At 44.7% G+C, this 27,971-nt stretch overlaps 2 protein-coding genes across 2 annotated transcripts in view; both read right to left on the minus strand.

Annotated features, from left to right (window-relative positions):
* LOC136420989 (titin-like) overlaps positions 1–27,971 on the minus strand; it is a 158,647-nt gene that overhangs the window by 68,252 nt on the left and 62,424 nt on the right. Inside the window, exons 27-31 of the mRNA XM_066408131.1 lie at positions 20,053–20,091; positions 19,137–19,261; positions 17,759–17,900; positions 14,783–14,824; positions 14,109–14,132 (exon numbers count right to left, since the gene is read on the minus strand). Of these exons, the coding sequence (XP_066264228.1) occupies positions 14,109–14,132; positions 14,783–14,824; positions 17,759–17,900; positions 19,137–19,261; positions 20,053–20,091 (372 nt within the window). The remainder of the gene's footprint in view (positions 1–14,108; positions 14,133–14,782; positions 14,825–17,758; positions 17,901–19,136; positions 19,262–20,052; positions 20,092–27,971) is intronic.
* On the minus strand, positions 167–13,731 carry LOC136420956 (obscurin-like). Its single transcript, XM_066408097.1, has 20 exons — positions 13,727–13,731; positions 13,170–13,450; positions 11,988–12,254; positions 11,275–11,541; positions 10,558–10,824; positions 10,015–10,281; positions 9,335–9,601; positions 8,937–9,203; positions 7,972–8,235; positions 7,310–7,576; positions 6,738–7,052; positions 5,864–6,130; positions 4,964–5,230; positions 4,440–4,706; positions 3,754–4,020; positions 3,195–3,467; positions 2,560–2,826; positions 1,635–1,901; positions 950–1,219; positions 167–636 (listed from the first exon to the last, which is right to left on the minus strand). The coding sequence occupies exons 1-20, from the start codon at positions 13,729–13,731 to the stop codon at positions 233–235; spliced, it is 5,283 nt and encodes a 1,760-aa protein (XP_066264194.1). The 3' UTR covers positions 167–232.

Raw genomic sequence — 27,971 nt, forward strand, 5'->3', positions numbered from 1 at the left:
GAGGCGCACGCATTGCCAACGAGAATAAGCTTACATAGGTCGCTGCCAAGAGGACAAAGTCTGATCAGACAATGACGCAACTGTATCTAGTCCTGCTATTGGACAACGCAGATAAAGCAATCGCAGCGAGAGGCACAGTATTCTTCGCAGATGCAAAGGTAGCGTACAAGTACCAACAACGCTCGCACATTGTTTGTAAGTCCCTTTCCTTTGCACTTGAACTGGACCGGCTCTATGCGTCGCCTAGAGGTAGAAATATAATCCAAGAGCAGAGGAAAAGGACTATAAACCTTAAGCAAAAGCACGCTGCCACAAATAACACCTTAAGCGCAGCATCGCACTTGTAGACTACGAAGGTACCTTCAACGAAGAGATTGGCAGATGTTTTGCGATGTTTAGACGCGCACGTATACACCGTCTGGTCTGTGAGCTTGATATCTTTGATGATGAGATGGTGTTCGTAGCCATCATTGATAATTTCGAATTTGTCTGAGGGATATAGCACTTCTATCACATCCTCTCCACGGTACCACGTTGCCTCGGCGGGGGTCGTAGTCATCTTACACGAGAACTTAGCCTGCTTGTCAAACTCGACGGCGTACTGGTCTTCTAGACCAGGCTCAAAGTCGATAACACCTGAAATGGACACATCTTCCTTCAATGCGTTTGTCTTTATAAAGAATATACAGGAACAAAACTGTTCGGGAATCCAATAAAGTTTCCAAAGCAATGTGGTCCTTACAGAAGCTCGTTCGCAGTTTAGGGAAATAATGACAAGGTGTGGGAACTTCCGAGGCATGCTTTAGCATTATCCTATTGCCAGAATTTCAGTATATAAAGCGCTCGGCGTAAGTACCAGTTTCGGACTGATTTTCTATTGTTTGTTGTGCTCTTCTAACAATGTCTAGACAATTTGAACGCAGCATGCAGGTTTGGCCACAGAATATACCTTCGACGTATAATTTGGCGGACGTTTTTCGGTGCCTGGAGGCGCACGTGTACATCGTCTGATCGTCTAAGAGTATATCTTGGATAACCAGGGTGTGAAGGTTCCCGACGGCAGACATCTTGTACTTGTCGTTTTCCTGCAGCTCCTCATCATCCTTCCTATACCACGTGGCCGACTCGCCGGGCTGAGACATTTCGCACGTGAACGTGGACTTCGCGTCGCCCTCAATCGCGTACTGATCCTCGAGACCCTGCTCGAAGGAGATCAGCGCTGGAAGTGACACCAGAGTGGTCAGAAAGGGAAGAGTGAAGTAGAAACAGAAGCTCGCTAAACTGAGGAATTGTTCAAGCGCACCTACCATGATGAATACGAGCAGCAAAGCCTTAAGTATAGAACTTGTTTACGCGCAATCCAAATTTGACTGCTAGAAGTATCATACTGCGTATTAACTTACTCAAACGTACTAAGCATTACTCTCTAAATTAAAAGTAGCAAATTTATCAAAACGTTCTTAGGTATGATTCACTGATAAAATTGAATCGTAATCTTCAGAATCTGTGGTTACGAGAAGATATCAAGCTACGCCAGCAGGAACTCGCACGCAGCACATCTACGCCTCAAGCAGGGTGGAAACGTCACCCAAAGGAAGGGCGAAGCGGCAAACTATAGCGATCTGCACTGATACCTTCGACGAAGAGATTCGCGGTGGATTTTCTGTGTTTGGACTCGCAGGAGTAGTTAGTCTGGTCTTCCTTCACCACGTCCCGGATGGTGAGGTAGTGGAAGTTCCCGTCCTGCTCCAGCTGGTACTTACTGGACGCCTCCAGCTTAGTCTCCTCCCGGTACCAGACCGCCGGAGAGTCAAACACGCTCATTTCGCACGAAAACTGCGCCTTTTCGTCGCCTTCGACCGCGTGCTGGTCTTCTAGACCCTGTCTGAAGTCAGCCAGAGCTGAAACCGGGGACACAGACGTTAACATATAGCTAGATATGCCTACTGTGCCCGCACTGCTTGTACTTACTTTTGGTGACATAAAATACCATTGCGGTCACTGGAATCGTCAAAGAGCGCAATAATTTATCGTCTTGCTTAGTCAAAGTCGTAAGCATTCTAAAAAGCCTCGTCCACACCTAGACCGTCTAAAAGTTATTCTTTACATCCTTCTGCAGATGGTCTGTGAAGTATCGCAGCTTTCAAAGAATCGACATATTGAGAATATTGCCAATTTTGGCTGAACTGTGATCATTTTTCTTTTACCTTTTGACATAGAACACAATTTGACATATTTCAAAATGAATCGACGTACTTTGACCAAAAACATTGTCAAGTGGAATTTTGATCACAAAGTTCAGCCAAAACTGGCAAATTCTATGAAACGCTTTCGTCATGATGACAGCATCGTTAAGCCCGCAGTTAACGGCGCAAGAATACATTCGGAGTTTTGGTCCCCCCTGGAATGATGTGCCCTCAGTCTTAACAGAGCCTAAGGACACGTCATCCACACACAAAGGAGAGCAAAACTTGGACGTATCGCGCGAAACGCAGAGTCACATCAAGCGCCTAGTCGCAAGCATGGACAGACATTCTGCTCGGTTTTCCTTCTCGGTACCTTCGACGAACAGCTTCGCTGTAGTTTTGCGATGCTTGGACGCGCAAGAGTAGGACATGTCGTCATCAAGCCGGATATCTTTGATGGTTAGGGAGTGGACTTGTCCGTCTACAAGGATTTCATATTTCTCGGAGTATTCTATCTTCTCCTCGTCCTTGTACCAGGTCGCCTCCGCATTGGGCAGCGTCATCTTACAGGAGAACTGCGCCTGCGCGTCATACTCTATCGCATACTGGTCTTCCAGGCCAGGACAGAAGTCAAGGAGGGCTGGAAGTGAGAGTCTAGATGTTAGACACGTCTGGAAGAACCTAACTTATAAAATACGTTCGCCTTCAGCAAAGCCTAGATATGTCGCCTGCAGTAACGCGCTGAATCGCCAGTGGCGTGGAAGATGTGGAAAGCAGATTACGAGCTATACAGAAAGACGCATATTTGCCACTTTGCTAAGACGCATGTTTGCCACATTGCTAAGAGATATATTTGCCACATTACTTAAACGCTTTTTGCCACTTTGCTAAGACGCGTATTTGCCACTTTGCTGCTCTAGATGACTAGAATGGGCCAAATTGTAGGAGAAGCACACACAAGAAGGACATAAGCGCGGCACATTGGTCTGAAACGCTTATTACATATACCTTCCACATAAAGGTTGGCAGTTGTTTTTCGGTGCTTAGATGCACATGAATAGTGCGTCTCATCGACCGTCTTGACGTCTTTTATCACCAGTCTATGGATGTTGCCATCAGCGCGTATCTCGTATTTGTCTGACGGTTCCAACACGTCCTCCTCCCTGTACCAGGTGGCCGCGCTGTCTGCCGCTGATGTGGACATTTCACACGCGAACACCGCGGACGCGTCGCCCTCTACCGCGTACTGGTCGGTTAGACCCTGACTTAGATCGACAAGGGCTAGAGAAAGGGATGAAATAGGACATAGTTTGAAGAATTGAAAAACATCCAAGGAGACAAGATGACACCATAAAAGCTAGACTGTCATTTACAAAATGCCAAAATATGTCGCTTACAATTAGCTCGCTCAGTTGTGAAATCAATTCAGAGAAAAGGAAGCCATTCCGTCTGACATAAATTTTGTCAAAACGCCTGAATCAATAAAAGTGATAAATTTAGAATTAAGCCGATGCCCTCAATTCTTAAGTTGCGCCTAGAAGCGAACATTCAGGTCCTTTATCGGTACCTTCGACGAACAGCTTCGCTGTAGTTGTGCGATGTTTGGACACGCAAGAATAAGACGTTTCGTCCTTTAGCTGGATATCCTTGATGGTCAGAGAGTGATCATAGCCGTCCACAATGATTTCATATTTTTCAGAGTCTTCTATCTTCTCGTCATCCTTGAACCAGGTCGCCTTGGCATCGGACTGCGTCATTTTGCAGGAGAACTGCGCCTGCGCGTCTTTTTCAATGGCATACTGGTCTTCCAGGCCAGGACAGAAGTCGACTAAGGCTATAAACAAGGAATCTTCGATTAGTGGATTTAAGAAATTTAGTATAAGTACGCACTAAGCGAAGCAAGGACAGGTTTACGCAATATCTGTATGACGGTAACGCACTCCGGCTGGATCGAATATCACATCAGTCCAGTGGAATGCTGGCGAATCGCATCAGCCTAAGCAGTCTACATGTAACTGTTCTAATTGGATATACATGGCTGTATGTGTAGTATCGCGTATAAAGCATCGCAGCATTAAGTATCCAAAGTATCGCGCAAAACTCCTTGCAGCCCATAAGAACATATACTTCTATACACTAACTTACTTCACAAAGCGCGTTCATATTTCAAAAGCTGTGGGAAACGCTGTGTCGCGCTAAACGCTAAACGCCTAGCAGCAAATATACATAGACAGTCTACTGTTATTTTGGTACCTTCCACAAACATCTTCGCTGTAGTTTTGCGATGTTTGGACGCGCAAGAGTAGGAAGTTTCGTCTTCAAGCCGGATATCTTTGATGACAAGAGTGTGATCATATCCGTCGACAAGAATTTCATATTTTTCAGAGTTTTCTATCTTCACATCATCTCTGCACCAGGTCGCCTCTGCGTCGGGTTGCGTCATTTTGCACGAGAACTGCGCCTGATCGTCATACTCGATCGCATACTGGTCTTCCAGGCCGGGGCAGAAGTCGACTAGCGCTACAGGCAAAGATTTACAGATAAACAGTCCGAGTGAGAAAAGGAGAATAAAGAAAGTTTTCCTTCAGCAAAGCACGAATATGTTACACAACGTTTACTCTTTTCTGGTACAATCTCGCCAGCTACACTTCTGTACACTTACTTTATGACTACATCATCTTACGTCGCAAAGCGCATCAAATTTTACAAAATGAGAGAAAACACACTAAACGCCGAACGGGAAGCAAGGACAGACATTCTGGTAGTTTTGTCGGTACCTTCCACGAACAGCAAAGCTGACGTTTTTCGATGTTTGGACTCGCATGAGTACACAGTGTCGTCATCCATGCGGATGTCTTTGATGATTAGCGTGTGATCATATCCGTCCACGAGGATTTCATATTTGTCTGAGTTCTCTAACTTCTGGTCGCCCTTGTACCAGGTCGTCTCAGCATTGGGTTTTGTCGTCTTACAGGAGAACTGCGCCTGCGCGTCATACTCTATCGCATACTGGTCTTCCAGGCCAGGACAGAAGTCTATTAATTCTACAGGTAAAAAGGTATGGACAAAACAGTTCTGTTAGGAAGATGTCGTTAACAAAGAAGCGCTTAGCAAGATATGTTGCGCAGTATTTGCACGGTGGCCCTACTAGCACAAGTGCAACACCAGTTCAGCTGAGTATTGGCGAATCTATTTTTTTTTCGAATTTGGGGATACTTGTTTCCGAATATTCTAGCCCTAGGTTATGCCTATGTTCGATGGTAAATCTACGTCGCAAAGTGCCTTCAAAGTTTACAAGCCACATTTAAAGGGAAAATATATAATCGCAATAAACGCCTAGCAGCAGATAGATGGACCTCACTGTAGACCAACTTAAGTCGCAAAGCGCCTTCAAACTTTATAAGCTACATCGCAAGAGAAACACAGAATCGCACTAAACACTAAACGCCTGGCAGCAGATACATATACCTCGTTTTAGACCAACTTAAGTCACAAAGCGCCTTTAAACTTTAAAAGCTACATTGCAAGTATCGCACTAAACACTAAACGCTTAGCAGCAGATAAATGTACCTTGCTGTAGAATAACCTAAGTCGCGAAGCGCCTTAACGTTTTACAGGCTACGCGCAAAACACCCAGCAGCAAACCCAGACAGACGTTTCGGTCGTTTTGTCGGTACCTTCGACGAACAGCTTAGCTGTGGTTTTGCGATGTTTGGACTCGCATGAGTACGTCGTGTGGTCGTCCATCCGGACATCCTTGATGATTAGATAGTGGTTATGCCCGTCTAGAAGGATTTCGTATTTTTCGGAGTTCTCTAACTTCTGGTCATCTTTGTACCACGTCACCTCAGCATCGGGATACGTCATCTTACAGGAGAACTGCGCCTGCGCGTCGTACTCTATCGCATACTGGTCTTCCAGGCCAGGACAGAAGTCGTGTAAAGCTATAAGTAGAGATTTGATCATGAAACATTTCTGCTGTGATCATGAACGCAATGCATGGTCAGCAAAGCATGGACATGTCGCGCTGTATATGCATATTGATAGTGAACTTCCACTTAGTAAAGTTTGGAATCAGTCCAGTGGGATGTTGGCGAATTTGCTTTACCTGCTCCAAGGCGAGCTACCATGGGATTCAGCTAACGAGGGATTGGCAGCGATGTTGTATGTTGTAGCCAATTTATCAGAGGAATGATAAAGAACTGATACCAAATATGAGGTGGAAGAACACGTCGGCAAAATGACACCACAAGCCGGGCTTAACTACGCACAGCTATATCTGTTTCTATTCCATACTGCTGTGAACACTTTCTAACTTCAAGAAGCGCCTTAAACATTTTAAGCTATGGTAAACGCAGTGTCGCGCTACACGCCTAGCAGCACATACACCTAACAAGAAAATTATTCATACCCTTGCCAAGCCTATTACAATTACAAGAGGCATGAATAATTTTGTTGTTATCTGTATATACATTGTTCTAGACTAACGCACGTCACGAAGCGCCTTTAAACTTCACAATCTAAGAAAAAACGCAGCGCCACACTAAACGCCTAGCAGCACATGAGCAGACACTTCGTCGGTCGTTTTGTCGGTACCTTCCACGAACAGCTGCGCTGTAGTTTTGCGGTGTTTCGACTCGCAAGAGTAGGACGTCTGGTCGTCCAGCCGGATATCTTTGATGACGAGACTGTGGTCATATCCGTCCACGAGAACGTGGTACTTTTCTGACGGCTTTATCCTTGTGTCGCCGTCCCTGTACCAGGTCGCTTTCGCTTCGGACTCCGACATTTTACACGAGAACTGCGCCTGCGCGTCATGCTCGAGTGCATACTGGTCCTCCAGGCCGGGACAGAAGTCGACTAGTTCTAAGAGTAAACATTAAGGGTTAGGTTGGTATGAATTCTTCCTATAAACGATGTTTGCCTTTAATAAACTATGGGCAAGTTACGTCTATTTGCATACTGGTTAAGGTGTTCAATGGGATAGTGACAGATGATAGTTTTCAAAGACTCGATAGTACATCCTTACATAGCTAAATTTTACATTTTAAAATTAAAATGTTGCAGTTTTTCGAGCAGAAAAGTAGAGAATGGACAGAAACGACAGTCGTGCTTTTCTGTACCTCCGACGATCAGTTTCGCTGTGGTCTTGCGATGTTTGGACGCACAAGAGTAGGTCGTGTCGTCATCATGACGGATATCTTTGATGATCAGGGTGTGATCATGGCCGTCCATAATGATCTCATATTTTTTGGAGTTCTCTAACTTCTCTTGGTTCTTATACCAGGTCACCTCAACATCGGGCTTGTTCATTTTGCACGAGAACTGCGCCTGCGCGTCATACTCTATCGCATACTGGTCTTGCAGGCCGGGACAGAAGTCTAGTAAAGCTAGAAACAGACATGTACAGATGAGACAATTTTGTGGATCGTACACAATGTGCATCCTCGGTAAAGCATGGATATTCCGCGCAGTACATGCATATGCATAGTTTACTCGCAGTAGCTAAGTTTAACACCAACACAACGAAATGTTGGTGAATTATATGTTTCTGAGGCATGTCAATTTTTTTCTTCTAGGCGTCAGTAAAAGATGGTTATATTGTGTTGCAGGATTACATATTACTGTTTCGCACTTAAGCACTAGTAGCATATATGAACAGATATCTTATAGACTAGCTTACGTCACGAAGCGCGTTCGTATCTTAACAGCTAAGGAAAACCCTGCCTCGCACTACACGCCTAGCAGCAAATATGGGCAAACAGACTGGACGATCTGTCGGTACCTTCGACGTAGAGCTGCGCCGTAGTTTTGCGATGTTTGGACGCGCAAGAGTAGGACGCGGCGTCTTCCATCTCGACAGGTCTGATGCTCAGAGAGTGAACAAATCCGACCACGACAATTTTGTATTTATCGGAGTTCTCTAGTATCTCGTCGTTCTTGTACCAGGTCGCCGGCACATCAGGCTGCGTCAATTGGCACATGAACTGCGCCTGCATGTCATTCTCTACCGCGTACTGGTCTTCCAGATGGCGGATGTCGAGTAACGCTAGAAACAGAAGTTTACAGATGAGACAACTGTGTAACAAATGGTTCATACACGCAGCGCACCTTCAACAAAACATGGACACATCGCGCAGTGTCTGCATAGCGAAAGTGTACCCCCCCTAGCTACGCTCACTAACCTGTTTTCCTCAGCAAGGGTAATATTTCTTTGCAAGGTTTGAGTTAACGACGAATGTGTAATATTCACGTCAGTCTGAAGAAGAAAAGTGTGACAGATGGAGATTATTTCGAACAATTTACGAAGGAAAATTGTGCATCGGCTGATGGAATTTGCTTATCAAACGCTGGAATGGAAGGGCATGTGGGCCAAACAAAAAGCTGCTGAGGAAACAGACACACTTCTGTATATCTTTTCTGCACATATCAAGACTTACTTCCGTCGCGTTGATGCCTCTTACAAGTTGCACTGTATTTAAGGCTGTGTCGCGCAAAACGCCTAGTAGCGCATATGGACAGACATTGTAACTGCATTGTAACTTACGACACCAAGCTTCTTCGAATTTTACAAGCTAAGGTAAAACGCAGCGCCGCGATAATCGCATCACAGAACAGCGCACATGGATAATGTTCGAGACTAACGTACATCACGAAGCGCCAACAAAATTTACAGCTTAAGAGAGAACGCAGCGTCGCGCTAAACGCCTAGCAGCACACGGACAGACTTTCTGGTCACGCTGTTGGTACCTTCGACGAACAGCTTCGCTGTAGTTTTGCGATGCCGGGACGCGCAAGAGTAGGACGTTTCGTCTTTGAGCTGGATATCTTTGATGATAAGGGTGTGGTCATAACCATCCACAATAATTTCATATTTGTGTGAGTTTTCAATCTTCTCATCCGCTTTGCACCAGGTGGCTTCGGCATCGGGCTTCGTCATCTTACAGGAGAACTGCGCCTGCGCGTCGCACTCAAGTGCATGCTGGTCTTCCAAGCCGGGACAGAAGTCGACTAGTTCTAAGGATAAAGATTAGGTATTTAGTTTCGATATTCTAACGATAAACGAAGTTTGCCTTCAACAGAGAATGAACAAGTTACAATTTATAAAACGCAAATATGTTGACATTTCGGGTATTTTTTGTGGGTACCTTCGACGAATAGCTTCGCTGTAGTTTTACGGTGTTTGCACTCGCACGAGTAGGACGTTTCGTCTTCTAGCCGGATATCTTTGATGATCAGAGCGTGTTCATAGCCGTCCATAATGATTTGGTATTTTTCGGAGCCCTCTAATTTCTCGTCGTCCTTGTACCAGGTCGCCTCGGCATTGGACTGCGTCATTTGACACGTAAACTGCGCCTGCGCGTCATGCTCTATCGCATACCGGTCTTCCAATCCAGGACGGAAGTCGAGTAAAGCTAGAAGTGGAAATGTACAGATGAAACAACTGTAACTGAAGGAATATACACGCAGCGCATCATCAGCAAAGCATGAGTATATCGCGCAGTAGCTTCACAGTGATTTACTTTCTTCGCGTAGTCATCTTTAACATTTCAAGCTACAAGCCTACAATGTAATTCTGTGTCGGGCAAAACGCCTAGCGGCAATGATACGGACAGACATCGGGCTGAACTCAAATTGCCTTCAAATTTTACAGGCTAAGGTAATTAATACGCTGTCTCGCGCAAAACGCCTAACAGCACATATGATCTAGACTTAACTTACGTCAGGAAGCGCCAAGAACTTAACAAATGATTTACAAGAAAACGCAGCGTCACGCTCAATGCCTAGCAGCGAACATGGACAGACATTCAGGCCGTTTTGTCGGTACCTTCGACGAACAGCTTGGCTGTAGTTTTGCGATGCCTGGACTCGCAAGAGTAGGACGTTTCGTCTTTGAGCTGGATATCTTTGATAATAAGAGTGTGGTCATAACCATCCGCAAGGATTTCGTATTTTTCGGAGTTTTCAATCTTCTCGTCAGCTTTGTACCAGGTTGCTTCGGCATCCGGCTGCGTCATCTTACAGGAGAACTGCGCCTGCGCGTCGTTTTCTAACGCATACTGGTCTTCCAGGCCAGGACTGAAGTCGACTAGTTCTAAGGGTAAAGATTTAGGATTTAGTTTCGTGGACATTCTTACGATAAACGAAGATCGCCCTCAGCAAAGAATGAACAAGAAGTTACGCCTATTTGTATACAGACAGCATTTTCAAGCTAGCTAAGTTTGAACATTTTCACAGTGGAATACAGATTGTATTTTGAGCTTCTGAAGTATTCCCTTACGAAGTTATACTTTTCTTATGACTTTTTAAAAGTTTGCATTGCATTAAGACATTAATAGTAAACGTGGCAATTCTAGCTGTAATTTTGTACCTCCGACGATCAGTTTTGCTGTGGTCTTGCGATGTTTGGACGCACAAGAGTAGGACATGTCGTCTTCCTGCCGGATATCTTTGATGGTAAGATAATGGTCATACCCATTTACAACGATCTGGTATTTCTCAGAGTTCTCTAACTTCTCTTCCTCCCTGTACCAGGTCGCTTCGGCATCGGGCTTCGTCATTTTACAGAAGAACTGCGCCTGCGCGTCAAACTCGATCGCAAACTGGTCCTCCAGGCCAGGACAGAAGTCGATAAGCGCTACAAATAAATATTCAGGAATTAGACACTTCAGTAACAAAGGGACTCAAGTACACCGTGAGCGAAGCATGGATACATGCAAGTTTCGTAATATCTGCATAATGATGCTACTCTCTAACTAGACAACTTTAAGTCGGGCCAATGTTGGCGAATGTAATATAGTATGTCGTATTTCATCGTTCAAATCTGTTTTACTGAGGCCTAAGAATGGAAATGGCCGGGCTTGACTGTAAATCTAAATGCACTGACTTAAGCGCCGTCTAGCTTCCTTTACTTCTACACGTAAAAACTCTATGTCGCGCAAAACGCTTAGCAGCACACGAGGACGTGTATTGTTCTATACTAATTTCACGAAGCGCCTTCAAATCTTACAAGCTAAGGTAAATCGTCGCGCCACACTAAACGCCTAGCAGCAGACATAGACGTTTCGTCGGTCGTTTTTGTCGGTACCTTCGACGAACAGCTTCGCTGTAGTTTTGCGATGTTTGGACGCGCAAGAGTAGGACAATTCGTCTTTGAGTGTGATATCTTTGATGATCAAAGTGTGGTCATAGCCATCGACGAGAATCTCATATTTTTCTGAATTCTCTAATTTCTGGTCTTTCCGAAACCAGGTCGCCTCGGCATCGGGTTGCGTCATCTGACAGGAGAACTGCGCCTGCGCGTCTTGCTCTATCGCATACTGGTCTTCCAGGCCGGGACAGAAGTCGACTAGCGCTACAGGTAGAGATTTATGAATTATTCACTTCGTTAACAAAAGGACTTAAGTTAAGTACACCGTGAGCAAAACATGGATACATGCATGCTTCGTAATATCTGCACAATGATGCTATTTTCCAACTAGACAATTAAGGTCGTATAGAATGTTGGCATATATAATATAGTATGTGGTATTTCGTCGTTCATCAACTGAGGCCTATGACTGGAGCTGCAGGTTTTACTCTACATCTAAATTTACAGAATTTTAAGCGTCGCCTAGCTTTCTTTACTTTTACACGTAAAAAATAAACGCTATGTCGCGCAAAACGCTTAGCAGCACACGTGGACGTGTATTGTTCTATACTAACTTCACGAAGCGCCTTACAAGCTAAGGTAAATCGCCGCGCCACACTAAACGCCTAGCAGCAAATATGGGCAGACGTTTCGGTCGTTTTAATCGGTACCTTCAACAAACAGCTTCGCTGTAGTTTTGCGATGTTTGGACGCGCAAGAGTAGGACAATTCGTCTTTAAGACTGATATCTTTGATGATAAGGGTGTGCTCATATCCATCCGCAAGGATTTCATATTTTTCGGATTTCTCTATTTTCTGTTCGTTCCAAAACCAGGTCGCCTCGGCATCGGGTTGCGTCATCTTACAGGAGAACTGCGCCTGCGCGTCTTGCTCTATCGCATACTGGTCTTCCAGGCCAGGACAGAAGTCGACAAAAGCTGGTAGATAGATAAGTAGATATTTATACACTAGACACATCTTTAAGGAACATAAGAATGGAAGGACATTACCTTTAGCAGATAATGAATACGTTTCGCGCTGTTTGCATATCAATGTCAGCTTACGTTTAGCTACGAAGGAAATTTACTCATACCCAAAGATAACGTACTTAACCTATCGATGGTTCACATACAAACTTTCCTGAAAGTTTGTATGTGAACCATCGTAGAATTCTGCCATTGACTGAGCTGGAAACAAAAGTGTCCAAGTACATGTCAGAATATCTTCTAAAACTAAGCAAGAAAGACAAGGCATGCAAGCTTAAGGAAAGAGAGCCAGATCCTGCCACTAAAGCCAAATTGATTGTTTTGAAGCATACAAGACCATTTGTTCTGCCTGTGATGTCAACAAGCCGCAACAAACAGCAGAATTCAGCCGAAGCCGGGAAAAAGACCATTTTATCAGATGGTCTTCAAATACTGTAGCCACTGGAGCAATGCTTCCTAGGACTTCTAAGTACGTGGTGCATAGCCGAGAAGCTAGGAATAGCTATCTCTTAGCAAAGCGCCTGAATCTGTATGATAACGATACCTTGCTCTAGATGTAAGAAAGCTGCCTTAAGGCAAAGCAGTAAATCCTTGATATGTTTGCCTAATTAGCTAATTACCTATGATAGCCGCTTCATCATCGGTCATCACCAACAGTCGACGTGCTTTCGCGACGACGGGGTTATACCGCCCTTTACGGGGTGACATACCCTTTCGTTGGCTATCATACAAGCCGCTTAAAGGCCACGTTATCAATACATCTATTCTGTGTAATCTAGGAAAGCAGAATAACATGCTGCAGCGAATAAAACAGCACTGTCTGCATCTGAAAAGCGCAAGGAGCGTCAGAACACCCTCGTTCTGTACCTTCGACGAACAGGTTCGCCTCCGTGCGGTCCGAGTTGGAAGCGCAGCTGTACTTAGTCTGGTCTTTGGTGTGGATGTCCCGGATGACGAGCTTTCGCCGCGCGCCTTCCGCGACCATGTCGTACTTATCGTCCGCAGACAGGGCCTCGCTCTCGCGGTACCACGTCACTTCCGCTTCCGGGTCCGAGATGGCGCACATGAACGTGGCCTCCTCGTCCCCTTCTATCGCGTACTGGTCCTCCAGAGCGAGGATGAGGGTGACGGGGACTAGAATAGAAGTGCTAGTCGTGAGGATGATGCGAAGTGAAGGAAGATGGGGGACTAACTATACATAATATAGAAGCTGTGGAAGAATAAGGGTTCTTCTCGTAAGGGCGCTTGAGAAGTTTCACAATTTGTTTCTGATACCTTTGCTTGTTTCGGTAGTGTTGTGTTATTAACTAGAGTTTGTTCCATGTTTCGTGGCACACCGTAGCGCCCCCCGTCAGAGACGCAAGACGCCACCATGTGTTACGACACAAGGAACAAACGCTCGTGTCAGCGCATTATTCACTAACCGCATGTTATAAGGCAGTTTGTATTATCATAAGTAACTGTATGCTGGCGCAGTCTACACTATAGTAACGTTTGCGTTAAAGCGGTTCTACTGGTTTTTAGTGTTGCTACATATTTGCATAAGTCGCAGGAGCACCATTGGTTGTTCACAACCGGCACTTGACGCTATGACTTACCTTGTTGTGCCGATTGTAAACTATCAATCGCGCAGAGAGCAAAGCCAAGCACAGAACTCAAGTACCCTGCCTCCACCCCGGGTGGCCAACAGGGTATACCAGTTCGAAATGTTACACAAACACAGACAGACAGACAGACAGAAAAGCGACAGAAATTAGCAGAAATTGGGACATCTAAGTGTGAGTGCGTAGTTAAGCGTTTTCCTACCTGGTGTGGCGAAGACTGTGTCACCTGTTGGAGTGAGAGTTAAGGGTGAGTCAAAGCGTTATAAAGCTTTAAGTTACTACTAGATTTAATTGCAAACATTTAACTAGTTTCCACATAAAAGAGCTACGGTGTTGTTATATCATCATGTGTATTATACAAGCATTAATTGTTATCTAGCAGTGGAGATGATAAGCAGTACGAACAGTTCTAACTAGTTTTAACGTATGAGAGCTATAGCGTTGGGCTATGCCGTTCTCGTTATTAGATAAGCATTAATTGCTATGTAATATAGCAGTAGAAGCGTAAAGTAACGGAAACGTGTAAGTTAAGCCCTTATCTAAGTGGCATACTTTAAGCCCCTATCTCACTAGACCCGTGGCACGTTGGCGACCTCACTGCGACCGGGCGATTCGACAAAGCGCTCAAATTTTGCGTTGTGTTGCCTTTTTATTCATACCTGTATATTTTGCATGGTATTCCTATTATAAAGTCAAGGGTTACACAAATCCAGTTTAGGGCCCAGGGAGGCCGCCAACGTGCCGCAGATCCACTGAGATAGGGGCTTAAATTATGCTACTTAGTAACGGTTTTTACTACCATGAGTACACAGGGTTTGAGATCATCACTATGACAAATTTTTCATGTTTATGCGCCCGTCTGAGAAGTACCCCTACCTTGGATGGCATAGTCTTGACTGAAGTCTTCTTCGGTCAACTCTGTAAATAAAGAGAATATCTACTTTATCACTGGGCTCGCGCTCAAAACGACAGCCCGAAACGTCCGTGCAATACTTTACCTGTTGAGACCTGGACTCGCTGGAAGAAACATATAATAAAACAGTTGCACGGTTTCCAAAGAGGTAAGAAACTGTGTAAGAGATACAGTCTGGATTCTGATGTATTCATCTCAAATACATGGAGGAAAACCTAACAATTTGGGACCCACTGCGTACGATCGGTGAGGTGAAAACAATCATCTTGATAGAGACTATGCACAATCAAGACAACATGTTTCACCCTTTTGCAGTACATATATGAGATGGATACATCAAAATCATTAAGGAATCGCCTTCTAAAAACTGGTCAAAATGTTTAACAGTATAGAATCAGGCTTTTGTTCAAAGCTGTAATATTTTACCCCATGGAAACAGTTGCAAATGACAGATATTATCATGTAACAGAGACGTTCGGTGGTGGCCTAAGTTATTGTTACACAGCTGCTATAAGTTTAGTAGTGATAGTTGTAGGACAGATAAAGCATAGAAAGAGAAAGGAGCAATTTGAATACGAGTAGTACTTAAAAGTAATAGTAGAAGGAAAGCTACAGCATAGTTAGACAGAGAAAGAGGCCGTTTGAATATAAGTAGTGCTTAAAAGTAATAGTAGAAGAACAGCTATAGCATAGTTAGAAAGAGGCCGTTTGAATACGAGTAGTACTTAGCGACAGAAGTCAAAATTAGAACTCAAAAGCGCCATTTTGAAGCGTTAGAGGTAATTAATGGTATACCTGGCTTGGCTAGAACAGACATTGCCATCAAGTCGCCTGTCTTCAGATCGGACGGCAATACTGGAAACGTAACGGTGGCACGGTGACGTGTTAGACATGAGACAGCTCACAGCACAGAATAGAAGCAGCAAGAGAACACACAAAACAGTTAACATTGTTGAAAGTGAGTAGAGTCATGTTAAAGCCCATGTTGGCGAGTGTTACCTCCGGCTGCCTGCAGGGCTCTGAGTTGGTCCGGGGACAGTGAACCACTCGCTAGTAATGAAGTAACAGATTAAACATTTAGCCAGCTTGAGGACTGGTAAAAGACGTTTGGCAAGAAACAGAACGGAACAGAGACACACAGCATCGGTTCTTGCCATGGTCAGCTTTCCTTGCCATTCCTCTAAGATTATGGCATTAGATAAGATAAGATAACCTGTGTTATACTTAGTCTACGTCTCACTGTCCAGGTCTCTATATAGACCTAGAACTACTAAAAGCGTGATTTAGTCATATTACATTTACCGTTAAGCTTCAAGGAGTGTGAGAAAAACTGACGATGGCTAGAAACCGATGGCAAAGATGTTTGGAAGCAGCAACAAGTTTACGAGAAAGAAGAAAACAGTTGAGAGTTGAGAGTTAGTGAGCTGCCTCTACCTGACTTCACACTGGCAGCGAGCGCCTGCAGCTCTGCATCGCTTAGTCCAGCCGGTAGGACTGTGAAGCGGTAAGTAAGCGTGAGTCAGCCGACAGAACATAAAACAGACATGGACAAAATAGACAGAAAACCCGGCAGGTAAAAATGAACACCGAAAAAATCCGTGTATCAAACCTCCTGCTTCCCGGAGGGCCATGAGTTCCTCAAGTGTCATAGCACCTCGTCCTAGTGGGGAGGGCGATATACATTTCAGTATTTGTTTCTTTTTAGAACATTTCTACAGGAAGTTGCTTTTCAATTTGAACAAATCAAATTTTGGGTCTAAGATGTTTCGTTTGAAGGGAGTTTACCTGAAGCCATTAACTCGGCTGCCAGCTGTGTCGGTGTGAGACCTGCAAGGTTCGGGTCTGGGCAGACGGTGGAATATTAAGTTAGTGGAAAACCCGAACGTTGTCTTTTATTTTCAAACGAATTTACAATACGTATGCAGTCCAAAGCCTCCTTTTGTTTAAACATGCTGATTTAAACAATCTGTACTCTTTCGATGGTGGCATCTTATGATGTTTTGTCGTTCCCGAATAGTTTATAAGAACATTGACGGATAAATCAGTATACCACGTGTGGGCTCTGTAACGACCATCTCTCTTTGGAGCTAAACGTGATCCTGATTGAACAGAAATTGAATTTGCTTCGTCAGCCATAAACGGTTTACCTTGTGACGTCAAGAGTCCCGAAATCCTTTGCTCACATGTTGACCCTACATAGGTCCAGAACACAAGTCGACAGTCAGGACGTACTCGTGACAAAAAAATTCATCCAAGGAAAAGGTAAAAAAAATTCTAACAAAACAAACTGTCCGGAATGATTTTGAGTATCAATAAACTACAACCCATAGCTACCTTTGAGAGCTTCAACAGCCTTCAGCATCTCTGGTTTAAGGCGTTTGGCGGCTGATAAGCAGAGCGAGTAGGAATGTTCGTTAGTGGGACACATTACAGTAAGAGTACATACAGTAACAGACAGTCACAGACACAATTAACACAGCTACTAAGCCAGGTAATCACATTAAATATTAGAAAAGCAGCTGAGAATATTACAGTTAGATTTTTGCTGTACTACCTTGCTCTGGCGTTAGGTCTCCTGTAGCGTCAATGAGGTTGTGAAGAGGACAGAAGACACAGAGTTAGGAGTAACAATAAGAAGAGGCGCGCGTGTGTCGTAACATATTAAGCATGGGTCGATTTACAAGTGAGTAGCCCACATTGAAGAGAAGACGAGTTGTCGAGCGGTATTACATGTTTTAGTGTAAGCGTGTATAGTAAAGAAGCAAGCGCTGTGTCTTGCGGGCAGAAGTCACAAGTGAGTAGCCCACATTGAAGAGAGGACGAGTTGTACAGTGGTATTACATGTTTTAGTGTAAGCATGTATAGTAGAGAAGAAGCCACCGTTCGTCTTGTATCTACACGTGATTGTAGCCACTACCCGGCTCGGGTAACCACCCTACCTTTGACGATGAGGTTGGCGGAGGTCTCCCACTCCCCGGACTGCGCCGTGTAGCCGGACTCGTCCTCGGGGAGGCAGCCCTTGATCCGCAGGATGCGGCGGCGGCCCTCCGTGCTGATGTCGTACTTCTCGCTCTGCACGACCTAAGGACATGAGTTAGTCGTCTCTTTAGCTCGTCGCACGATTGTATTACGACCGCATACTGAGAGTATTCTTCGGATATTCGTGCCGACGAATGTGACTACGAATCTGACCGTGCTGTTACATTGACATTTAAATTTGCACGACCTAAGGACGGTAGCGAGTCGTTTCCTTAGCTAGTTTTGAGACAATCGTCGTCTACTTAGCTCGTCGTACGATCGTCGTACTTCCACGTACTGAGAGTACTTTGATGAAGGTTAGACATCCAGGTAATAAGATACGCCAAAAATGATTACTCAAGCAACTGGATAAGATTTTGAAACAGTCAGACGTTTCAGACAGTATCCACTGTCAGTCACTGACGAAAGACAGTGGATACTGTCTGAAACGTCTGACTGTTTCAAAATCTTATCCAGTTGCTTGAGTAATCATTTTTGGCGTACTGAGAGTACTCTTTGGATAAGCTTAAGTGTTCATGTGACGACAAATTTGACCGCGCCGTTACATTGACATTTAAATTTGCACGACCTAAGGACGCGGTAGCGAGTCGTCTACTTAACTAGTTTTGAGACAATCGTCGTGCGTGCGACCGCATACTGAGAGTAAGGGATAAGTGTGCATGTGACGACGAATCTGACCGCGCCGTTACATTGACATTTAAATTTGCACGACCTAAAGACGGAAGTAGGTCGTCTTCTTAGCTCGATTTGAGAAAATCGTCGTACGACCGCATACTGAGAATATTCTAGGGATAAGTGTGAATGAGACGACGAATCTGACCGCGCCGTTACATTTACATTCAGATTTGCCTCCACAGAAGGCAGACGGTCGTGACGATTGCGGTGACGCTGTCAAGTGCCCAATCAGTTCTTTTTTTAAATTTTCATTTAATAATTAATGGGTTCGATTTAGTACTCAGAAATGTACAGACTGACAGGGTCCCTGAATAGAACACTCAATTGCTCTGACATTCGTCAAAGCAAAGGAGGAACAATTTGATTCCCCGTAAACTTTGATTAGGTCATATTCTTAAAACAACTTTCATTGACTTGCATGTTTGACGTAAGTGTCACTAGCACTTCCGATGGAAAAGGACAATTATCATAGAACACTGAATTGCTCTGACATTCGTCAAAGCAAAGGAGTAACAATCTGATTCCCCGTAAACGTTGATCTAATTTAAACAAGTTGCTTCCAATCTCTTCGTAAGTCTAAGTGTCCCTATCACTATCAGTTACCTCCTCGCCGTTCTTTAGCCACATGACGTAAGCCTCCTCCTTCGCGACCTCGCATTCGAAGGTGGCCTCCTCCAGCTGCCAGACCTCCTGGTCTCTGAGCGGGCCGGAGAACTCGGCTGTGGGGACTGAAACAACACACGGACAACATGAGCGGGGAACTCTCAACAAGGAGGTTATATGGCCTCCTTGCTCTCACCAAGAACCGGGACTGCAGGAAGAGACAGAGGGTCCTTAAACAGTGGGGAACAGCGCGCTGTGGGGACTGCAACAACATGGGACAACATGAGCGGGGAACTGTCACCAACAACCCGGCAGGAAACAGGGGGTCCTTAGGAGGAGACAGGGGGTCCTTAGGAGAGACAGGGGTCCTTAGGAGAGACAGGGGGTCCTTAGAAGGAGACAGGGGGTCCTTAGACAGTGTGGGACAGCGCGCTGCAACACGAGGGTTGGTCCTAACCACTGCACGAAATGGGATTTACCAATGGTGGTAAATGTCTGGTAAAGGTTGCCTTAAAGCAATCTACCAATTTTTGAAAATCCCGACTTTCGTGCAGTGAACTGAAACGGAAGGGAAGGATCAATATAATTTAGGGGTTTAGCGTAGTCTGGTGTTACTATTGGGTATTGATTTGACAAGACAGACATACAATATATCAGAGACTTGTTGTTCGTAGGACACATAGACACACTTGAAATCACGGTTAAAGACGATTGGTAATACAGCAAGCATGTCGTAATGTTGTCATAAAGCAGAGGTTGTTTTTTTTTGGTTTTTATTTGTCACTTTGTGCAACAGATTATTAGTCTTCTCATATGAAAGACATCATGAACAGGACAAACATAAGACGTGAAAACATTGAAGAGAAAGCAAAGCAATGAGAGACGAAACGGTGTGAGTATTTTACAGTCACATCACCTTTGCTCCAGTCGATGGGGCGCTGTTGCCAAGCTGGAACTGTTAGCCATGGTAGATGGACGGTGGAGAGAAGAGAATGGTGAGAGTTAGAAACAATGGTCAGGACGTGTCTAACTTGTGTTCCAACACAGAGTCGTATTATTGTTGTTGTTTAATTAGCTTCGTTTCTTGTTGATTGTAGTGATTGGTTAAGTCACGAGATGAGCTGTTTTTGTACTACTTAAAAGTTAGCGAGCAATATTTCAAAAAGACGACCCGAATAAGCGATAAAAACTATCCGATCGTCTTTTCCAATATATGTGGTTAAAGCTGTTGATTAATACCTTCGAACGGTTCGCGATCCAAGTCCGCAGCTGTTGGAGAATATGAATAAGCGTTACAGAGTCATGAGGAAGCATTAGCATGATAGTTCAGCTGATGATCTCCAAGCAGATGTAGGGAGACAAAATCGTAACAGTTCCCAAGCTCCCGGTTCCGCGGAGCACCGAGCCTTGGAACCGGAACCAGAGAAATGTGATGATTTTGCATCTCTACATCTGCTTGGAGATTTCATCTGTGATAGTGAATAACATTATTTATGGCAGACTTCAGCGTTCTTCCAACACAAGGGAACCCAAGATCTTACTTCAGTAGGTCTGGACTCCCCTGTGTTGGTCGAACGTCTCAACGATAAAGTGTGAAACATAATTAAGACAAATTGCTATGCAAAAAAGCAGTGAGAAGAAAGCAGTCAGAGTCATGGTCGTGAGGGGCGGTTGGGGGAGTAACGGGGTTATACCTTCTGCTGGAGGGGGCTCCTCCACTTTGGGTACAGGGTAGAGGGAAGGGCAGAGCGATGGGTTAGATTAATAACGGCGATTTGTGAAAGAAAAGGATAAGTTGGCAAATACGACTTTCTCAATCATGAATGATTGGAGGAAACGTCCCACAGTGGCACCTCTTGATATTCACACTGATCGGTCGAAAATGCGTCCTGACCAATACATGGAACACCACAGGTGCCACGTATTGCCAAGCTGGGCCTTTTCCACGGACAGTTAAAGCATGATGAGGAAACTACTTATACTTGTGAGCAAGATGAGATTCAAAAGGAAAATATTACAGTTGAAAGTAAATGGTGGTATGAATTATGTATATAACGTTATGCAACGGGGTTTACCCGTGTTACAACATATCTTAAGTGGGTTGTGAAAGTTAAGACTACTCAATGGGTGAGTGAGGTGTTATACCTGGGATCGGTTTGAGTTTTACTGCCTCAAGGCCGCCATCCTCCTTCGGACCTGCGTTAAGGTGGACAGAATATATTAGTAGCTACGTTGTGGTACTTTGTTATAGTATGAAGATATGAATGTTATGAGAACCACACAAAGCATTTGCTTTGATACATGTACAGCAAGTTGGACGACACTGTTTTAACAAGTATTGTTCAAAGCAAGGAGGTTATATAACCTCCCTGATCAAAGCGATGATAAACATTCAAAGATGTTGGTTTTTAAACATGGTAGCATGAAACAAGTGACAAGACTCAGGGGTTATTGTTTTGTGAGTGATACATAATGTAAATGTTGATAATGTTAAAACTATTCTCTGTTAGTACCTTTACGTCCTACTGGCACGGCTTTCTTTATTCCCTCCGTCGGTTCTTTCTCAGGAACTGTCAGGTGGACAGGATGTTAAATGTTAGTGATGTATATATATCATGATATGAAAACGTGGGAACGGATCTGAGACAAGTCGATGATTAAAGTTGGTGACACAGAATGTAAATTGTGATGATGTTAAAACTATGTTCTGTTAGTACCTTTACGGCCTACTGGCACGGCTCCCTTATCAGCCTCTGGCGGTTCTTTCCCAGGAACTGTCATGTGTGGGAAATATGTGGAAACGTTACTGCCGGGTTTATCATTATAATGTTATTTACTTCGTATTTTGTGTGAGGATGAATAATGTACACGAAAAATGGATCTAAAGACAAGTTGTTGATGTTGTAAGTTGGTGACACACAGAAGGTAAAGTTTATGATTTTAATGATGTTCAGTACGGTGTTGTTATGTTAGTACCTTCTTCCGCAGTGGTTGGTGTAGCGGCCGCTGGTATCGCCGTCTCTGCAACTCCTGACGGTGCTGTTAGGAAGTATTAAGATGGTAGTAAGTACGGTTTGCATGGTTACAGAAAGTGGCTGCATCTCAGTTTGTTGTGTGTCCGACGTGAAAGCTGCGGCAGCTAGGCAGAAAGCACAGCAGCGCTTTGAGCTGAAACTAACAAATCTCTAAATGCCGCGGAAACCTTTGTGTGTAGAACCAAAATGTAGCCACTTTCAATTAGTCTGGTTTGGGTGTAGGTTTGTGACAACGACAATGAGGTAGGTAGGTATGTATGTCAGCATGTTCTAGGCAGATGTACGGTCAGAAACTACCAAGGGGAAGGTTTGGGACACTACACACTTGTGGGAGGACGGAGAGAGGTTGGGGGCCAGTCGTCAGTCTTTGGGGGAGACCGGGAGTCTTTTGGGAAAGTACCCGGATGGAGGAAAGTGCCCGGATGGGGAAAGGACCCGGATGGAGGAAAGAACCCGGATTGAGGGGGAGGTTTCAGGATGGGGGGAGTCTGTCCAATTGGTTATAAAGTTTCTTTACCGGCCTGCCCCTGCTGACGACGTCTTTCTCTAGCGTCGTCCAAGCCACCCAGGAAATCACCTTCATCCCCCTTCAATGTTTCTGCCCGTTTCTTCTTTGCGTCCTCTAAGCTTGCGAGGAACGAATCCTCCCCCGGATCAGCAAGCCGCTTATGTCTACCCTCATTTCCCCAAGCTGATGTCAGAATAGGCGAGAAGCGACACACACATACATATACATGTTAGTTAAGCACATCTTAGCACAAGCTGAGATGTCAGAGAGCAAAAGCATGAAAGCATGTGCAAAATAATGTCATACTAAAATGGAGAGACTTGTACTAGAATTGGACAATTGGAAACTGTAGACTAGTTGACGAAATGAATGAATAGGGCGAGAAAGTCAGGTACCAGGCACAAAGGGGGACATGAATGAATGTTGGGTGACGTTTGAGGTCAGTATTTCATTCATTTTCATTTTATATAGTATGACCTGCACACAAAAACAGACGGGGCAGTTGGACAGAGCTTTGTGGTTTGAGGCGTTTCCAGGGGTACTGTGAGTAATTTAACATTTGCATGAAGGTAAGTAATGTTTGCAGGGGCAAGCGAGCTGAATATTTGCAGGGGGTATCACTTTATCAGCTACAAAGGAATGGTCAGGTTTTGGGGGTCCAAAAATTTTTCGGGGTTCGATCTACAAACCTGGTTCTTCAACATCATAAGTTTCGGGAATTTCTTCAGGAGGTTGGAGTCTTGTTATGATTATGAAAGGTTCTTCTTCCCCTTTCAGTGTTTCCAATCGCCTTTCCCTTGGATCTTGCAAACTTGCCAGAAAAGAATCGTCTTGTTGGGATTGGGATGCCTGGCGCTTTTTCTTATGGTCCACTTGTATATCAGACTCTATTGATACGGTACGGGGGTGGCGACAAAACAAACGGCCTTTAGTACGTACAGCTGGGCTACAAGCCGCATCGCAAGTCACACATGTAAAGCACAGGGCTATATGATGATACCTGAGGAAAGCTGCTGGCCTATTGGCAAAGCATTAGAAAATGCTTCGCCTAGTTGTGTATTGGATGTTGTATAATCATATTATCACAAGAGTTACATGTTAGCACAACAACAACTTACCGACCATCCCCTTTCGAGGTACAACAATTAGTTATTGAACATAAAATCCCACGTAAAACATAGTAACATGGTATAGATACTCAGTCTACTAAAAGCTCTAGTACTATGAGGCGCTATGAGTGGTTACAGTTAGTTCCTTTTTCTCTGTCATTTCGTGGCAGTCTGTCACGTTCACACAAAGGTTAAGTTATGGGCATATGGTTAACATATGGAAGGTATCTAACATGGCACACAATGTCATAAAGTATAAACATGTAGTATTGAACATGTAGGTATCATTGGTATGGATGTAATGTTGTGGTTAAGGTATCCTGTGGATTCATATATCAATGTGCTTAAGTTGTCACGCAGAAGGAACATGATAAAACAGCCTTCTTTCTGCTACATAAGCAAGAGCACTTACTGTTTTTGTTTGATTGTTTGAAACTGTGCAGTTAAGTTGTGTAGTTTCCTGTGTAAACTACGCGTGTGTCTGTTGCCGTATGTTCAGAGAACTACATATTCTGTGTACAATATTGCTGTAAACATATGTGTCAAACCAGCCAGACCTACAAGGACTATATGAGCGTAACAATGTCAGATTCCACAGAAAAGACTGTTGAGGGAGGGGATGACACCGGGATACGATGAGCTCAGGCTTGAATGACTACAATCAACGCTGTCATCCCGCTATACATATACCTCCAAAGAGTGTAACATCAAACGGTGCCTCAGTAAACGCGTCTGGGACAGCGCCTGAGCCAGTCGACATGTTGGACGGTCAACAAAACGTTTGGTAAACAGATTCGCAATAAGACATAAAGCAGCACGGCACGGGAAGATACGAGAACGTTGCTGGGAACCTCGCGTCATGACCAGGATCAGACAAGGACCAAAGACATGGATATGACGTCACAAGGGTATGACGTCACGACAAGAATATGACGTCACGACAAGCATATGACGTCACGGCACACCAGGTATACCTGGGGTCGGGGGTTTCCTCTCCTTTGGTTCAGGGGGCGGGCTGGGAGTTCGCGAACGAGTTTCCAAATAGACGGATTTCAACTCGGGCACTTCGAACCGGTGGGGAGAAATGGGCCGAACTGTGGAGCATTGGAGGAACGGGGTAGCCGTCAGAAATCACGGACCAGGACATAATGGAAATGGCAAGAATGAAAGCAAAGAGAAGCAAAGGGGTTAAGTGTTGATCAGGCAGTGTTAAACAAGAGTGGTACGAATTGGTATACTGGTGAGGATGCTAGCTACAGAGGGCAGTAGAGACTTTATAAAAGCAATGAATAACCAATGTGATCAGTAAAAAGATGATGAGAAAGGGTGAATAAGCTTATCCTTAGGCCTAAGATGTTAATGCCCATGCAGTGAGTCTTAAAGGAGTGAAGCATGAGTAATATCCATCTTCAACCTTGTGGAGACTTCTTCGGGATAGGTGTGAGGCTCCTTATGGCTGTTGTGACGTCTGGAAGATGTTATAAGTACAAATGGAGGCAGGTTAAAGCATATGTAAGCTGTTGTGTAGTTATCTAGAGACGAATGTTAGGAGCAGGAGAACTGATGTATCTATATTAGTATAGTTCAGCGTCTCAGTGGCCTGAAATTCATGCTTCTAACTGCACTGAGATTCAAAAGATCGGTGTCTTTTTTAACTGCAAAGGTTATTCTATTGAAAAACATTCACTTGGTGAGAACTAATGCTGGCCCATGGGTTACTTTGAACATCACATTTTTCTTCTAAATCATGGAATATTAGAGCTGGTAGGATTAACTCGCATTAAGGTTTTGAAGTCTCCTTATGTTTTGCTAAATAAAGATTCATTCTAAAAGCCAGTGAAACGGTATTAGAATATGGTCTAAAAGACATAGAGGACAGAACGGGACTGGGACGGCACAACCGAGGCACGGTCTACCTTCAAGGCTCGGAGTGACTCTGATCCTCATTCTCTCCAGAGAAGGAGTCACGGAGCGTGATCTCTCCGGAGTCGGAACCAGGGAGCGCGCTTTCTCCGGAGAAGGGGTGCGGGATCGTGACGGTGGAGTGGATAACACTTCGCGCCCGTCCTCGGTTACCTTGACAACCCGTGCGGGCCGCAACTCTACTCAGGCGGGAAGATGAACGTTATGCTAGGTTAGTATGAGCATGGAGGATAGATGGAAAGAAAGAAAGGTTTATGGGATGAAAGGAAGCAAAAAGCGATGTTTGTAGGAAAGATGAACCTTCGGGGCGAGGGCTCGGACTCCTTGACAGGGACACCGTCACTTTGGCCTCCTTAAACACTGTCAACGGGATTCATGTTAGCATGGAAGTGAATCATGTTAAGCAGAAAACAAGGCAGGAAGGCAGGGATGAGAGTAAAGATGGTGAAAGCATTACGCAGTTGCCATTACCTGAGTGTGCGAACACTGTGAGCTCGGCGATTTCTCGGTCGAGCTCGTCCTCAGAGTCTGTATCAGGTTGTTGAACTAATCGAGTTTGAAGATGGTGTTAGTCAGCAAAAAAATTGTGGGAAGATATATAATAGGATGACAAGCAAGAAGAGAAGGGAATGAGATATGCAAGGGGTACGTAGAAGCAAAATGATAAAGAGAGTAAGAAAGGAAATATGTAAGGGTAGGAGTGATGATAGAAGTAAGTTAGCTTGTACCGTGAATCATCGGCGAGATTTTCCTCTGGACTGGCACTGTTATAAGGAATAAGTTAGCATGTTTTAATTGGTTTAACATAAGGCTTTACAATGAAATTTAACATTCCAAGATGACGTTTATCAAGGGAATGACCCTTCGTCGTGAAAGTTAAAGTAATGAAGATGAACGGCATCATAACTTGGTCAGCAAAAATGGGTAGGGGAGATGCGAGGCTGATGTACCATCAGGAAAAGCAAATTATCTTCCATTATACACCATGAAAGCTATCAGTGAGGGACCGAGATTCCGGTAAAAGCATAAAACCTAGACTCGTAGTACCTTCAGGAGACATTGAACGGAGTGACAGGTCTTTTTGCACTGGAGATAGACGGGGGGACAGGCTCTGTACAGGTGATTTGAGCTTCCCTGGTACAGGTGTAAGTTTTCCTGGTACTGGTGAAAGTCTCCTCGGTACAGGTGTAAGTTTCCTTGGCACAGGTGACAGCTCTCTTTTTACAGGTGACTTGTCGCCGCCTTGTTTATGCCGGCGTGGGATCGGCTTGAGTTTCGGCCACTCCTCGCCCCCTGAAGCTGGCGCGAGCGGGGAGGAAGGACCGTTACATAAAGCAAAGGATGACTGATGCAGCAATGGCAGAAACTATAGGCAAAGAAAGTTGGAATCCTAAAAGTATGGTGGGTAGGCTTGGGTGGGATCATTGGCAAGGGACGTTGGGAGAGAGGAAGGAAAAATTAGGATTGTTGGGAAACAAGGTGACTACATCCCTCACGAGAAAGAGGTAGTTGGGGTGTAGATGGGGTATTTGGGACATCCTAGAGACGCGGTTGTGGGGATGTGTATGAGGGTATCTGGGACATCCTAGGGAAGTAACGGAAGGGAAGTAGAGAGGGTTAGGGACGTCCTAGGACAGAAAGGATGTTGGAAAACTACGGGAAAGCCTGGGGTTGTTCAAAATAAGGTTACCAAGTCTGCCCAGTCGTCTTCTTCTCGGTTCTTCCAGGCTGGACAGAAAGGGGTCCGGTTTCTGCTCCATCGCAACCCGGCGCTTCTTCTGCGGTTCTTCCGTGTAGGCTAAGACAGGGGATTGTCGGGGGCTGGGGAGGGGGGATTTGGAGGTCTTCGCAAACTTAGGGATGGGTTTCAGGATGGCTAGGGGAGCTACAGTTACAAAAACAACGACGTACGAGCAAAGGAAAAATCAAAAACAAAAAGTTAACAGCCGAGTGGTAGCCCATTTGCCAACCAAACGCATTAAAGGCATTAAAACAGCCTTAGTTCATCGACGGAGTGAGATGAAACCCAAATCTCTACGATTTGTTACAGACTTACATACTCCCTCACAGACAGCAAACCTCCACAGAGGGTGTTGACGCAATGCTAGGTTGGTTTACTTGTACAGAAGCTTGTTATCCACAGTGTCATGACCAAGAAACAATAATCACATATTAGTACAGAATGGTTAGTACCTGGAATAGGAGATTTGGCGGGAGATTTGCCCGGTCGCGTAGGTGACTTGTTGTCATGGTTACGCCG

The sequence above is a fragment of the Branchiostoma lanceolatum genome, chromosome 15, assembly GCF_035083965.1.
Source record: "Branchiostoma lanceolatum isolate klBraLanc5 chromosome 15, klBraLanc5.hap2, whole genome shotgun sequence".
Lineage (NCBI taxonomy): Eukaryota > Metazoa > Chordata > Leptocardii > Amphioxiformes > Branchiostomatidae > Branchiostoma > Branchiostoma lanceolatum.

What these genes read in the sequence shown, in the direction of transcription:
- LOC136420956 (XM_066408097.1), bottom strand. An exon ending in GTCTGCTCATGTGCTGCTAG is followed by an intron (nt 6,131 to 6,737) that starts GCGTTTAGTGTG and finishes CTCTACTTATAG; the next exon opens with CTTTACACGACTTCTGTCCT. An exon ending in TGCCAACCTTTATGTGGAAG is followed by an intron (nt 2,827 to 3,194) that starts GTATATGTAATA and finishes TCTCACTTCCAG; the next exon opens with CCCTCCTTGACTTCTGTCCT.